At 44.8% G+C, this 13,597-nt stretch overlaps 1 protein-coding gene across 7 annotated transcripts in view; it reads right to left on the bottom strand.

Moving 5' to 3' along the window:
- SPTAN1 (spectrin alpha, non-erythrocytic 1) overlaps window positions 1-13,597 on the bottom strand; it is a 66,408-nt gene that overhangs the window by 6,031 nt on the left and 46,780 nt on the right. For 4 of the 7 annotated variants that reach the window (XM_035112562.2, XM_035112563.2, XM_035112564.2 and 1 more), the window contains 12 exons: window positions 13,161-13,369; window positions 12,929-13,049; window positions 11,928-12,049; window positions 11,247-11,379; window positions 10,165-10,263; window positions 9,511-9,670; window positions 8,571-8,647; window positions 7,992-8,201; window positions 6,903-7,199; window positions 5,535-5,647; window positions 4,824-4,841; window positions 183-237 (listed from right to left, as the gene is read on the bottom strand). In XM_035112562.2, coding sequence (XP_034968453.2) covers window positions 183-237; window positions 4,824-4,841; window positions 5,535-5,647; window positions 6,903-7,199; window positions 7,992-8,201; window positions 8,571-8,647; window positions 9,511-9,670; window positions 10,165-10,263; window positions 11,247-11,379; window positions 11,928-12,049; window positions 12,929-13,049; window positions 13,161-13,369 — 1,614 coding nt within the window. Of the gene's footprint in view, window positions 1-182; window positions 238-3,385; window positions 3,449-4,823; window positions 4,842-5,534; window positions 5,648-6,902; window positions 7,200-7,991; window positions 8,202-8,570; window positions 8,648-9,510; window positions 9,671-10,164; window positions 10,264-11,246; window positions 11,380-11,927; window positions 12,050-12,928; window positions 13,050-13,160; window positions 13,370-13,597 lie in introns of all 7 variants that reach the window. The other 3 variants (XM_035112559.2, XM_035112561.2, XM_035112560.2) reach the window with 1 other exon arrangement.

Here is a 13,597-nt window from a genome sequence, read left to right as displayed (position 1 = left end):
TTTAATCTTGAATCAAATCAGTATTTCATTCTCCTGTTGGAAGCCGCCCAGAGTGGCTGGAGAAAACCAGCCAGATGAGCGGGGTATAAATAATAAATTATTATTATTATTATTATTATTATTATTATTATTATTAAGCTCGCTTTTGAACATTGGGAAAAGGGGGGAAGAAAGCCACGTACCTTGGTCGCTTCCAGCTGTGATTCCAGGGTTCCGGATTCCTCAACCATGCAAGACCTAGAACCGGAGGGAGACATGAGAAGGGTCGACAAGAGCGGCGCCGAGAATAAACAACCGGTGAGGCTCGGAATTAACACCCTTTTTTTTGCCCCAAATCGCTGACCAACACAGAATCGATTGCCGGCCGGGGAACCTGGGATTTTCTCCGGTTCCGTTGAGGGTTCCTGACTTTCATACACACCGCAAGGCATTTGAACGGCTGGAAAGGAACCTGGAGCAATTGTGCCGATTCTCTGAAATCACCGGGAACTAGCTCCCATCAGGAGATTTCCCTGGAGTCACTTTGACTTTTTTTTATTAAAAAAAAGGGCTATGGGTTTATTATTATTACATTATATTATTATTACATTACATTATATTATTATTATTAAGACATTATTATTAGTAGTATTAAGACATATTAAGACATTATTATTAGTATTAAGACATATTAAGACATTATTATTAGTATTAAGACATATTAAGACATTATTATGTATTCTGTGCATTTGCACCCTGATTTCCTTTCGCAAACCGCCAGGTAGAGGGCGGTATGGAACTTCAAGGAATAAATTAAAATACAGAACGTGATTCCAGATATTCCCTCTCAAATTGGGAATGGATATAAATTCAATAGTAGTAGTAGTAGTAGTAACAACAACAACAACAGGAAATGTATATTAATGGGCAGGGCAAACTTAACAACAGCAACAATAAGAAATGTATATTAATGGACAGGGCAAACTTCGCTCTGTGAATAGTAATAATAGGAAGTGTAAATTAACGGGCAAAGAAACTTGGCTCCAATAATAATAATAATAATAATAATAGGAAATGTATATTAATGGTCAGGGTAAACTTGGCTCCATTAAGAATAAGAATAGGAAGCATAAATTAACGGTCAGTGAAACTTGGCTCCGTTAATAATAATAATAATAATAATAATAATAATAATAATAGGAAATGTAAATTAATGGGCAGGGCAAACTTCGCTCTAATAATAATAATAGGAAGTGTAATAATAATAATAATAATAATAATAATAATAATAATAATAATAATGTGTAAATTAACAGGCAGGGCAGACTTGGCTCCCTTCAGTTCTGTGGGTCTACTATTGAGCCAAACAGAACCGGCCAGGAGCAAATCCTCCATCATCATCATCATGGCAAATGACTCGGGATTTGGATCGGTCGTCACCCAGAGGATTTCAGTTTCTCGTCAAGGTTAATTTCGAGCCCCATTCAAAGGAGAAAAATAAAAATCACACACACGTCATGCCAAACCCAAAAGCGCTCACTTCTCCACTGACGGAGCGGGTTCCCCGCCGGTGCAAACTCAGCCGCCCCTGCCGTGCCAGACAGACGCGCCCCCCTCCCCAGTGATTCGCGAGAGGTGGTGATGGGCTGGGTTTGGAACCATTGTAAAATTGAGTGGCTCAGCCCAGAACCTCTGCAATGCGACTGGCTCGGCTTAGAACCGTTGGAAAACTAATGGCTCAGTCTAGAACCTTTGCGCAGTGACTGGCTTGGTTCAGAATCGTTCCGAAACTAATGGCTCAGCCTGGAACCATTGCAAAGCGACTGGTTTGGTTCAAAATCTTTGCAAAACTAATGGCTCAGCCTGGAAGCTTTGCAAAGTGACTGGCTTGATTCAGAACCTTTGCGAAATAACTAGCTTGGTCTGGAAGCTTTGCAAAACTAATGGCTCAGTTAGTAAATTGAGTGGCTTGGTTTAGAACCGTTGCAAAACTAGCAGCTCAGCCTAGAACCGTTGCAAAGTGGTTTTGGGGTGGCAAGAGCTCCAATGGTTTAGAACCGTTGCAAAACGAATGGCCCAGTTTGGAACCTGTGCAGAACTAATGGTTCAATTTGGAAGCTTTGCAAAACTAATGGTTCAGTCTAGAACCTTTGCAAAGCAACCAGCTTGGTTCAGAACCTTGGTGAAATAACTAGCTTGGTCTGGAACCATTACAGAACTAACCGCTCACTTCAGAACCTTTGGGAAACGACCAGTTTGGTTTGGAACATCATGGCTCGGTTCGGAATGTTGGCACAATGACTAGCCTGGTCTGGAACCTTTGCAAAACTAATGGCTCAGTTTGAAACTGCTGAAAAACGAATGACTTGGTTTGGAACCTTTGCGAAACTAATGGCTCGGTTCGGAGCGTTGGCACAATGACTAGCTTGGTCTGGAACCTTTGCAAAACTAATGGCTTGGTTTGGAACCTTTACAAAGCAACCGGCTGAGTCTGGAACCTTTGCAAAGCTCATGGCTCGGTTCGGAACGCTAGCAGAACAATCGGCTGAGTCTGGAACCACTGCAAAGCTTGTGACCCAGAGATCAATCCCTCCGATTCTCCAATGGGAACCAGGTTCCCTACAATTTCAGGACCTGCCCTCTTGCTTGGGAAGGGGAAGGAAGAGAACCCAAATTAAAGGCAGAAGCGTGAAAGAGCCACACAAAGCCACTCCTTTCCGAAGGTTAGAGCAGCGCATCCCTTCCTCCATCTCGGGTGTGAAAATTCCCAAACGAACCCGGATTCCGTACCAGCCGGCCCGGGGGTTCCGCACCCCCACCCCTGTGGTGAAACGGGGTTCTGTCCTCACCCCAAACCGGACACTTCTCCTCTGCGCCACCAGGGGGTGGGCTTGCAAACCAGAAAGGGCCCCGTTTTGGAGAAAAGGATTCCCGTTTCGCCACGAGGTTCTGTAGGTGGGGACCGAGGTGTTCTGTAGGTGGGGTCTTCCCAAAAGGGAGAACTTGGTCGGAGTAATTTTTATTTTGGTATCTACAGGTGAAACTCGGAGAATTAGAAAGCCTTTGTCAAAATTAAAAGGAAACGAAAAAATAAGAAAATAAATGCACTTTTCAATGATATTCTAATTTTCAGAGTTTCATCTGTACATCCGGGATTTCCTGGATGTTTTGCCGAAAATTCACCCCGGACGCAGAGTTCCGGATAAGTCCGGGGAACACCCCTCCTGGCCGCAAACTGTCCCGTCCCCCTGAAGCCGTGAGCATTAGTCCAGAGGAAAAGCAAGCCTTGGGAATTAGGAACGTGCCGTTTTGGGTGTTTTGGAAAAGAAAAAAAGCAAAAAACGGAAAAGGAAAGGAAAGGAAAATAAAACCGCAGTGAGATAAGGAAAATAAAGAGGAATAAAACCTTCCAGAAAGATCATCGCCAACTTCATATTGATAGACACGAATTACACGGCGGTACGCAATTCTAGTCGAAGAAAAGAAACCAGGTGAAATCCCAAAAGTAGGGGGGGGGGCGGAAATCCAGGTGAAACTTGGAAAATCAGAATATCGCCGAAAAGTGCCTTTATTTCAGTAACGCAACTTCAAAGGTGAAACCTATCTCTGAGATAAGACGCATGACATGCAAAGCGAGAGATGTTAAGCCTTGATTGGTTGTCATTGTCATTCTTTGTCGTTAGGCGGGTCAATTATAAATGGAATGGAATCAATGATGAGCCACAGCAACGTGCGGCAGGGCTTGCTAGTGTAATTCATGAAATGTTATAGCAATGTTTATTTGTGTTGATTTTTGTATGCTTGCAACTGTTTGTTTGATTCCTACGGAACTTCCAAAAGAAAAAAATTGTCGAAATTAAAATAAAATTAAAATAAAATAAAATTACAAGTTGCCTTACTGAAATAAATGCACTTTTCGACGATATTCTGATTTTCCGAGTTTCACCTGTAGGGGAGCAGACATGACAACGGAGGGCGGGGCAACAATGTCAGCTGGCAATGCACAGGAAACAAGGGGGAGGGGCGGTGCCGGGGGTCAGCGGCCAAATGACCCCTCGGCTTCTCGAGAAGATCCGTTCTGTTGGTGGGGCGCTGGGGAAATACCTATCCAGATGGGGCAATACATATGTGGATGGGGCAGACCCAAATAAATTGGGCAATACCTCTGGAGGTGGGGCAATACCTACGGAAATAGCTATGCAAATGGGGCAATACATCCGCAGGCAGGGCAATACCGATGCGGATGGGGCAGTATCTAGGTAAATGGGGCAATACCTGTGTAATACCTATGTATTGGGCAATACCTCTGGAGGTGGGACAATACCTATGTAAATAGCTATGCAAACGGGGCAATACCTCCGCAGGCGGGGCAGTACCTAGGTAAACTGGCCAATACCTCTGCAGGCAGGCAAATACATGTGCAGACGGGGCAATAACTATGTAACTTGGACAATGACTAGGCAGATGGGGCAATAACTAGGCAGGCGGGGCAATAGCTGTGCAGGCAGGGCAATACCTATGCAGATGGGGCAATACCTATGCAGATGGGGCAATACCTATGTAAATACCTATACAAATGGGGCAATACCTCCGCAGGTGGGGCAATACCTATGCAGATGGGGAAATACCTAGGTAAACTGGGCAATACCTCTGTAAATGGGGCAATACCGATGCAGCTGGGGCAATACCTATGCAGAGCCCAGGTACCAAGCAAGGCTGATTCGACAAACACCGACATCACAAGCAAAGCCACGGCGGGACGAAGCACAAGACACAAAAGCCGCTTTTGTGGTGTTGTTGTTTTTATATATATATATATATATATAAATCCATTTTGTACTAACCCATCGAGCAGGTAGGTCCTGGCGAACGGTCCAGGTATCAGGAAGCAGGAGAAAGGTTCCGGCGGACGGGAGAGGGGAGAAAGGGGAGAAAGAAAAGGCAGGTTAGCCAAGGGCGACGTCGCTGCTTTGAGAGAGGAAAGGACCTGAAAATCGTTGACAAATCGAACCTCAGAAACAACAACAGTAGTAGTAGCAGCAATAATAATAATGGTAACAGTAGTAGCAGTAGTAACAACAACAATAGTAATGCGAAAGTAGTGATAGCAATAGTAATATCAACAATAGTAGTAACAATAACAACAGTAGTAGTAGTGACAATAGAATTAGTAGTATAAATGAAAATAGTAACAACAGTAACAGTAACAAAACAACAACAATAATAAATCTCTACCCCACCCATCTGGCTGGGTTTCCAAATAGTTATGCTTTTACCTGTACCTTCAGCACGTAGTAGTAACAATGATAGTAGTGGTAGTAGTGGTAACAGTAACAGTAGCATTTATTATTTATACTCCACTCATCTGGCTGTGTTTCCCCAGCCACTCTGGGCGGCTTCCAACAAAATATTAAAATACAGTAATCCATCCTTCAAAGATTCCCTAAACAGGGCTGCCTATTTCTAATAATGGGGTGGTGGTGGTGGTTGTTGTTGTTGTTATTTCACGCAAAAATCATAATCCCCTCCTTGAGGAAGAAATTTAACGGCCGCACCTGGTTTCCTGGATCCACTGGTGGAATGCGTTGGCGTGCTGGGCAAATTCCTGGCGCAACTTGTCGTTCTCTTCCTGCCGCCGCTGCTCCTTCTGGAGTTCCAGCTCACGTTCCTGGGGGGGAAAGGAAGGAACCGTTGGGGAATGGAAGGGTAAATTGGGCAATACCTATGCGGATGGGGCGGTACCAAAATAAATTGGGCAATGACTAGGCAGTTGGGGCAATAACTAGGCAGATAGGGCAATACATAGGTAAATTGGGCTATACCTCTGCAGGTGAGGAAATACCTATGCAGACGGGGCAACACCTAGGGAAATTGGGCAATATCTGGGCAGGCGGGGCAATGCAAATGGGTCAATACCTCCACAGGCAAGGCATACCTGTGCAGTTGGTGCAGTACCTAGGTAAATCGGGCAATACCTGTGCAGGCAGGGCAATACCTATGCAGGTGGGGCAATACCTTTGTGGATAGGGCGGTACCTAAAGTGGGCAATGACTGGGCAGATGGGGCAATAACTAGGCAGATGGGGTAATACCTAGGTAAATTGGGCAATGACTATGCAGGCGGGGCAATGCCCCTATGCAAATGGGGCAATACCTCCGCAAGCGGGGCAATACATATACAGACGGGGCAATGACTGTGCAGACAGGGAAATACCTATGCAAATGGGGCAATACTTCTGCAGGCGAGGCAATACCTCCACAGGTGGGGAATACCTATGCGGTTGGGGCAGTACCTAGGTAAATTGGGCAATACCTATGGAGATGGGGCAATACCTATGTAAATACCTATGCACACGGGGCAATACCTCTGCAGGCGGGGCAATACCTATGTGGATGGGGCAGTACCTACCGGTAGGTATATTGGGCAATACCTCTGCAGGCAGGGCAATACAGACGTGGCAACTGCTAGGTAAATTAGCAATACCTGTGCAGGCGGGGCCATGACTATGCAGACGGAGAAATACCTATGTAGATGCCTATACAAATGGGGCAATACTTCTTCAGGTGGGGCAATACCTCCACAGGCGGGGCAATACCTATGCGGATGGGACAGTACCTAGATAAATTGGGCAATGACTAGGCAGGTGGGGAATGACTAGGCAAATGGGGCAATAGCTAGGTAAATTGTGCAATAACTAGGCAGGTGGGCCAAACCTATGCAAATGGGGTAATATCTCCGCAGGTGAAGCAATACCTATGCAAATGGGGTAATACCTCCGCAGGCGGGGCAATACCTATGTGGATGAGGCAGTACCTAGGTAAATTGGGCAATACCTCTGCAGATGGGGCAATACCTATGCAGATTGGGCAGTAGCTAGGTAAATTGGGCAATGACTAGGCAGGCGGGGCAATGACTATGCCTACCTTGATGATCTTTTGGAGATTCCTCCAGGTCTCCTCGAGAGCTTCCATGGTGAACCAGGTGTAGGGGTTGGAGGCCACCCGGAAGCTGCGGATCTGCCTCTCCAGCTCCGCCAGCTGGTTGAAGTCGGCCTGGGCGGAGCTGAGGGAGGCGCGGAAGGCGTCCTGCGCATCGCGGAGCGCCCGGATCTCCTCCAGGGAGTTGCAGCGCACCGGATCCGTCAAGTCCTCCTCGGCGTTCTCAAACCAGCTGTTGAAGGCGGAGGCCTTCTTGGCAAAGGTGAGGAACAGGTCTTCCACCTGGGGGGGGGAGAGGCAATTAATGGGCCTTTGCAGGTAATAGATATGGAAGCTAATAGTAATAATAATATGATAATAATAAAGATGAGAATAATGAGAATAATTATGAGAATAATGAGAATAATTATGGTAACGATGATAATAGGAAGTGTAAATTAATGGGCAGGACAAACTCGGCTCTGTTAATATGAATAAGAATAATTATAAGAATAATTATAAGAATAATGATAATGATAATAATGATGATAATTGATAATGATAATTGATAATGATAATAATTGATAATGATGATAATAACAATGATGATGATGATGATGATAATAATAATAATAATAATAATAATAATAATAATAATAGGAAGTGACAATAATAATGGGCAGGGCAAACTTGGCTCCATTAATAATAATAATAATGATAATAAGAATGATAAGAATGTTAAGAATAATGATGATTATGATGATAACAATAACAATAACAATAATAATGAATGATAATACTGATGATGATAATAATAATAATAATAATAGGAAGTAATAATAATCAGAAGTGTAAATTAATTACTATTAATAATAATAGGGAGTATTAGGAAATGTAAATTAATGAGCAGGGCAAACGGTTCCAATAATAATAATAATAATAACAATAGGAAGTGATGATAATAATGATTATAGGAAGTTTAAATAAACAGGGGGCGCTTTTCAACTTCCACAGCTTTTGTCTGGCCACTAATTTGTAAACCCAGCGACCTCCGGCTACGAGGGACCACCGACGCGATCGGACGCTCCCGCCCACCTTCCGGAAGTGTTCCTGGGCTTCCAGAAGCTTCTTCTTCCGGGCGGCCGAATCGGCCAGCAGCTGGTTCCAGCGCTTGGTGAGTGAGGCGTGGCGGGCCTCGATGGCTTTCGATTGGACGTGCTGGGCGGCCAATAGCTGGTCCTTCAGGGCGGCAATGTTGGCAATGCCCTCTTGCTGGAACGCTTGCAACCCAGCATCGAAGGTCTCCTGTGGCAGGAAGGAGAGGGGAGCGGGTTCGAATTGCCAGGCGGGAACAGCCGCCCCAAGAAGAGACAGCCTGGCTGGCTCCGGGATGGCAAGGGGGGGAAGAGAGGGGAGTGGATTCGAATTGCCAGATGGGAGCAACCATCCCACCAAGGATGGCCTGGCTGGCTCCAGGATGGCAAGGGGGGAGAGAGGAGAGCGGATTCGAATCGCCGCCCAAGCGGCGGGAGGCCAGCTCCGGGGCGGCAAGGGGAGCAGGTTTGAATTGCCCACCCAAGCAGCAGGAAGCCAGCTCTGGGATGGCAAGGGGGGGAGAGGGGAGTGGGTTTGAATTGCCCGCCCAAGTGGCGGGAGGCCGGCTCCGGGGCTCACCTGTTTGGTCAGGAGGGTCTGCACGGAGGAGAGGTCCCGGCCATAGTCGTCCGTCTTGAGGCTGTTCTCTTTTTCTCCTAGAAAGACGGCAGGGAGGGGGCGGGAGAAAGCCGTGAATTCGCAAGTAATAAAAATAGGTTCAATATAACGATAATAGAAAGGGATGATAATAAGAATAGGAAGTCTAAATTAATGGGCAGGGCAAATTCGGCTCCGTTAATAATGATGATGATGATTAAGATGATGATAGGAAGTGATAATAATAATAGGAAGTGCAAAATGATTATTATCAATAATAATAGGTAATAATAATAATAATAATAATAATAATAATAATAATAGGAAGTGTAAATTAATGGGCAGGGAAAACTTGGCTCCGTTAATAATAAGAATCAGAATAATCATCATAATCATAATAGGAAGTGAGGATAATAATAGGAAGTGTAAATTATTATTTATAATAATAGCAGTAATAATAAGAATAAGAATAAGAAATGTAAATTAAGGGGCAGGGTCCCTTGGCTCCGTTAAAAATAATGATGATAATAATAATAATAATAATAATAATAATAATAGGAAGTGATAATAATAAGAAGTGTAAATTAATGGGCAGGAAAACTTGGCTCCATTAATAATTATAATAGAAAGTGATAATAATAGGAAGTATAAATTATTATTATTATTATTAGATAGTAATAACTTGACTCCGTTAATAATCATAATAATCATAATAGGAAGTGATCATAATAATAATAATAATAATAATAATAGAAAGTGTAAATTCATTATTATTACTATTAGGTAGTAATTAAAACACGCCCTCCCGGAGACGGACAGCAAACCTCGGGGAATTTTTTTGGGGGGGGGGGTTGAGTGGGAAAGTGGGGAAACGCCTTCATCCAAACTGGGGGGAACTGGGTAAACGGGGAGCCGCTCTTACCGATCCAAGACTCCACCACGTCCGCTTTCCAGTTGAACTGGAGGAAGGCGGAGTTTTCGTCCAGCTTGGCCTTCCGCTGCGATGCCGCCCTTTCCAGGTCGGAGACTTTCCCCCTCAGACTCTTCATCTTGGCCGTGATGTTCTCTTCGTGGTGATTGTTCTGGAGAAGAAAAAGGAGGAGAAAAGTCTCGTTTCTCTGGACGCAACGTGGCTGACCGGCTTCCATTAGGAATAATAATAATAATAATAATAATAATAATAATAATAATAATTTTATTATTTTTAATTGATTTTTTTTACATATATATCCATTAAACACTTAACAATCTTGCATATTTTATATTTTTTACTTCCATCAACCACTCTACCATTCCCCCACTCTACGTAGGTCTAATTTAGCCAGCTAGCCCTAGTGACTAAAAAACAATAAGTTGCATTACTGAAGTCAATGCACTTTTTGACGATGTTCTAATTTTCCGAGTTTCACCTGTATTTCCCGAAACGGGGAAATCTGAATCGCAGGCATTCGGTTACGAGCTCAAGACAACGGGCCCATAACCTAACCAGGAGACGGGAGGAGTCCGCCCTAGAGAACCGTCGCCAGGGCGCCAAGTCCCGGGGTCGGCCGCCCCAAGCGCCCTCCCCGGAGCTCACCTTCTGGATGAGTTCCTGCCCGTTAGCGCAGACGTCGTTCACACGGTCTTTGTGCACAGTGAAATCGGTTTCAAAGGCTTCGTGCTTCTTCAGCAGGCCCTGCAGGGGAAGCGGAGTGAACCCGGGTCAAAGCGGGGAGAGCAGCTGCCATGGGGCAGTGGCCTCCTTGGCGGGACTAATTCCGGGACAGCCCCCCAGATGGGTCCGTCCTCTTGCGGGTTCAATCCCGGGGAGGGTCAGGATGCAAGGCGCCCTCTAGACCCCTTTCAGCACTGCAGTTTGAGGCTTCTAAGGTGCTCTCTAGTCCCCCAAAGAATTCTGGGATATGTAGTGTGAAGCTTTTAAGGTACTCTCTAGTTCCCCAAACAATTCTGGGAGATGTAGTTTGAAGCTTCTAAGGTGCTCTCTAGTCCCCCAAAGGATTATGGGAGATGTAGTGTGAAGCTTCTAAGACGCCCTCTGGTCCCCTTTCAACACAGCATCCCCATAAAGGATTCTGGGAGATGTAGTTTGAGGCTTCTAAGGAGCTCTCTAGTCCCCCCAAGGATTATGGGAGATGTAGAAGCTTGTAGATAACCCCCCTGCCCGGCCCCATCTCTTTCGGGTTCAATTCGGGGGGGGGGTCAAGCTGGATAACAGGCCCCAAATAATAATGAAGATGATAATACTATTATCAGTAGCCTTTGGTGCAGGTTACAGAGCAAACTAATATATGATGATGGTGATGATAACAATAATAACATTAAATGACTCGTTGGAAAGGGACCCCTGACCATTAGGTCCAGTCGCGGACGACTCTGGGTTTGCGGCGCTCATCTCGCGTCATTGGCCAGGGGAGCCAGCGACAGCTTCCAGGTCATGTGGCCAGCATGACAAAGCCGCTTCTGGCAAACCAGAGCAGTGCACGGAAACGCCGTTTACCTCCTCTATTGATCTACTTGCACTTTTGACATGCTTTCGCACTGCTAGGTGGGCAGAAGCTGGGACCGAGCAATGGGAGCTCACCCCATGGCGTGGATTCGAACCGCCGACCTTCCGATCGGCAAGCCCTAGGCTCTGGGGTTGAACCCAAACCCGCTCACCTGGATGGCAGCCAGGGTGTCCCCATAGTCCTCGCTGGCCACGAGGGTCATCTTCTCGTTGATCCAGGCTTCCTCCTCTTCCACGTTGGCCACAAACTGCTGGTACGCCAAGGACTCCTCCAAACGCTGGCCACTGAAAGAGATCAGGAGTGGGATCTGGATCGGATCTGGATCAGCCCTTCTATCCTTCGACGTCAAGAACCCTTCTACAACCCTATCCCTTTTTTTGAATTGAATTTGCTTCATACGTCATTATTGAACTTGCTTCATACACCGTTAAACATAACATAACATAAATGGATGGATAAATAAATAACGTAAATAAATTAAACTAGCACACAAAATACATCCGTCAATAACTTTATCCCTCCCTCCTAATTCCCCCTCTTGACTTCCCCTTAGCTATGTGTGGTCTCATTCCTGCCCCCCCCCCATTTTCCTATTTCTCAGTTGTGTTTATTCTTATATACCAGGGGTGGCCAACTCCCAAGAGATTGTGATCTAGTCACACAGTTAGAAACAGGGAGTGATCTATCTACCACAGACGTCCAGTGATCTACTGGTAGATCACGATCTACTTGTTGGATGTGCCTGTTATGTACAGTGCAATCCTATCCCCTTCTACAATTTCCAGCAACCCAAATCCCTCCCCCCCCCGGGAAACAGGGATGCTTTGCTTACCGGGCGGCAGCCAGCCTCTTGAGCTCTTGCCAGTGATCCACAAAGTGCGCCAGCCTCTGCTGGATCTCCTCTTTGCCGATGGTGTTGTCGTCGGACAGCTTCTTCCCTGTGTCCAGAACGCCCTGGTGCGGGGGATGGGAAAAACACCAATTATTAATATTAATAATAAATTATTACTAATATTAATAACAACACATTATTATTAATATTAATAATAAACTATTAAAATAATTTAATAATAGATTACGAGTGATGTATTACATTAAATAAATAATAAGTTATTGGTAATAATTATTGGTAATAATAATATATCAAAAATAATTTAATTATTTGTTTGTTATCCAATTATTAACAACAATAATAATGGTTAACCGCCTATTTTAGACGCCGTCAAAATGGCCCCACCCGCCCCCTCGCAAATCAGGCTGAATAAAACCCAAGTGCCCAGGACTGGAACAAAACTAGGATCTCGGACCAAATGGATCCTTTTCGTTCACTGAAATCAAATAGAATCAAATTGATCCGTTTCATTCATCGAAATCAAATGGCATCAAATGGATCCTTTTCATTTATTGAAATCAAGTGGAATCAAATTGATCAATGTCATTCATTGAAATCAAATTGAATCAAATGGATCCGTTTCATTCATTCATCAAATTGAATCAAATGAAACAATTTCATTCATTGAAATCAAATGTATTCAATTGGATCCATTTCATTCATTGAAATCAAATGTATTCAATTGGATCCATTTCATTCATTGAAATCCAATTGAATCAAATGGATCCATTTCATTCATTGAAATCCAATTGAATCAAATGGATCCATTTCATCCAATGAAATCAAATTGAATCAAATGGATCCACTTCATCAATCGGTGGAATTGATACGCCAGAGCCGTCGGAAACCGCCACCGGGAGTTTGAGAATCGGCAAGGGGGGAGCAGATCCGTTTGGGGATCCCAGCATCCGGCTTGACCCCAATTCCCTGTGTTCCCCCACCTGAATGGCCGGTTCGTGCGCAGACAGCTCAGCCTCCAGCCGCTTGTGTTTCTTCCTCAGGTTTTGGACGCCAGTGAGATCCCGGCCGTAATCCTCCGAGCTAACCAACAACTTTTTCTCCCTGGGAAGCGGATCGGGGGGGGGGAAGGGGGATTTTTAAATAATAATAAAAACACCCAATGGCGGAGCAAGCCCACATGGTACCCGGGGCGGAATCCCCCCAAGGACCTACTTGATCCAGGACTCTTCGTCGTCCATATCGCGGAAGAACTGGTGCAGGCGGTGGGATTCGTTGAGCTTGGCCCGCCGGGCGGCCGCCATGGTCTTGATCCGCTGGAATCGCCCATTGACCGTCTCCCGTTTCTCCTTGACTTGCGAGGTGTCAAAAGCGCTGCTGGTCATCAAGCTGTCAGCCTGGCCATTCAGATCTTTCAAGCGATCCTTCGGATGGATGGAAAGCGGAGGGTTAACAACAGGAAACTCGATTTAAAAATAATAATAAATAAAAATTACGACACTGAAAATGAAGATTTCGATTCCGTTTCTAAAAAAAAATGCACCTTAAATCCCTTTTGGAAAAATCTGGATGCACATCGCCAATAATAATAATAATAATAATAATAATAATAATAATAATAATGCCTATTTCTCATCCTGGTCTAGGGGCAG

This window comes from Zootoca vivipara, chromosome Z (assembly GCF_963506605.1).
Source record: "Zootoca vivipara chromosome Z, rZooViv1.1, whole genome shotgun sequence".
NCBI lineage: Eukaryota > Metazoa > Chordata > Lepidosauria > Squamata > Lacertidae > Zootoca > Zootoca vivipara.
The sequence above is the reverse complement of the archived record's forward strand: the minus strand, read 5'-3'. Positions and strand labels throughout refer to the sequence as shown.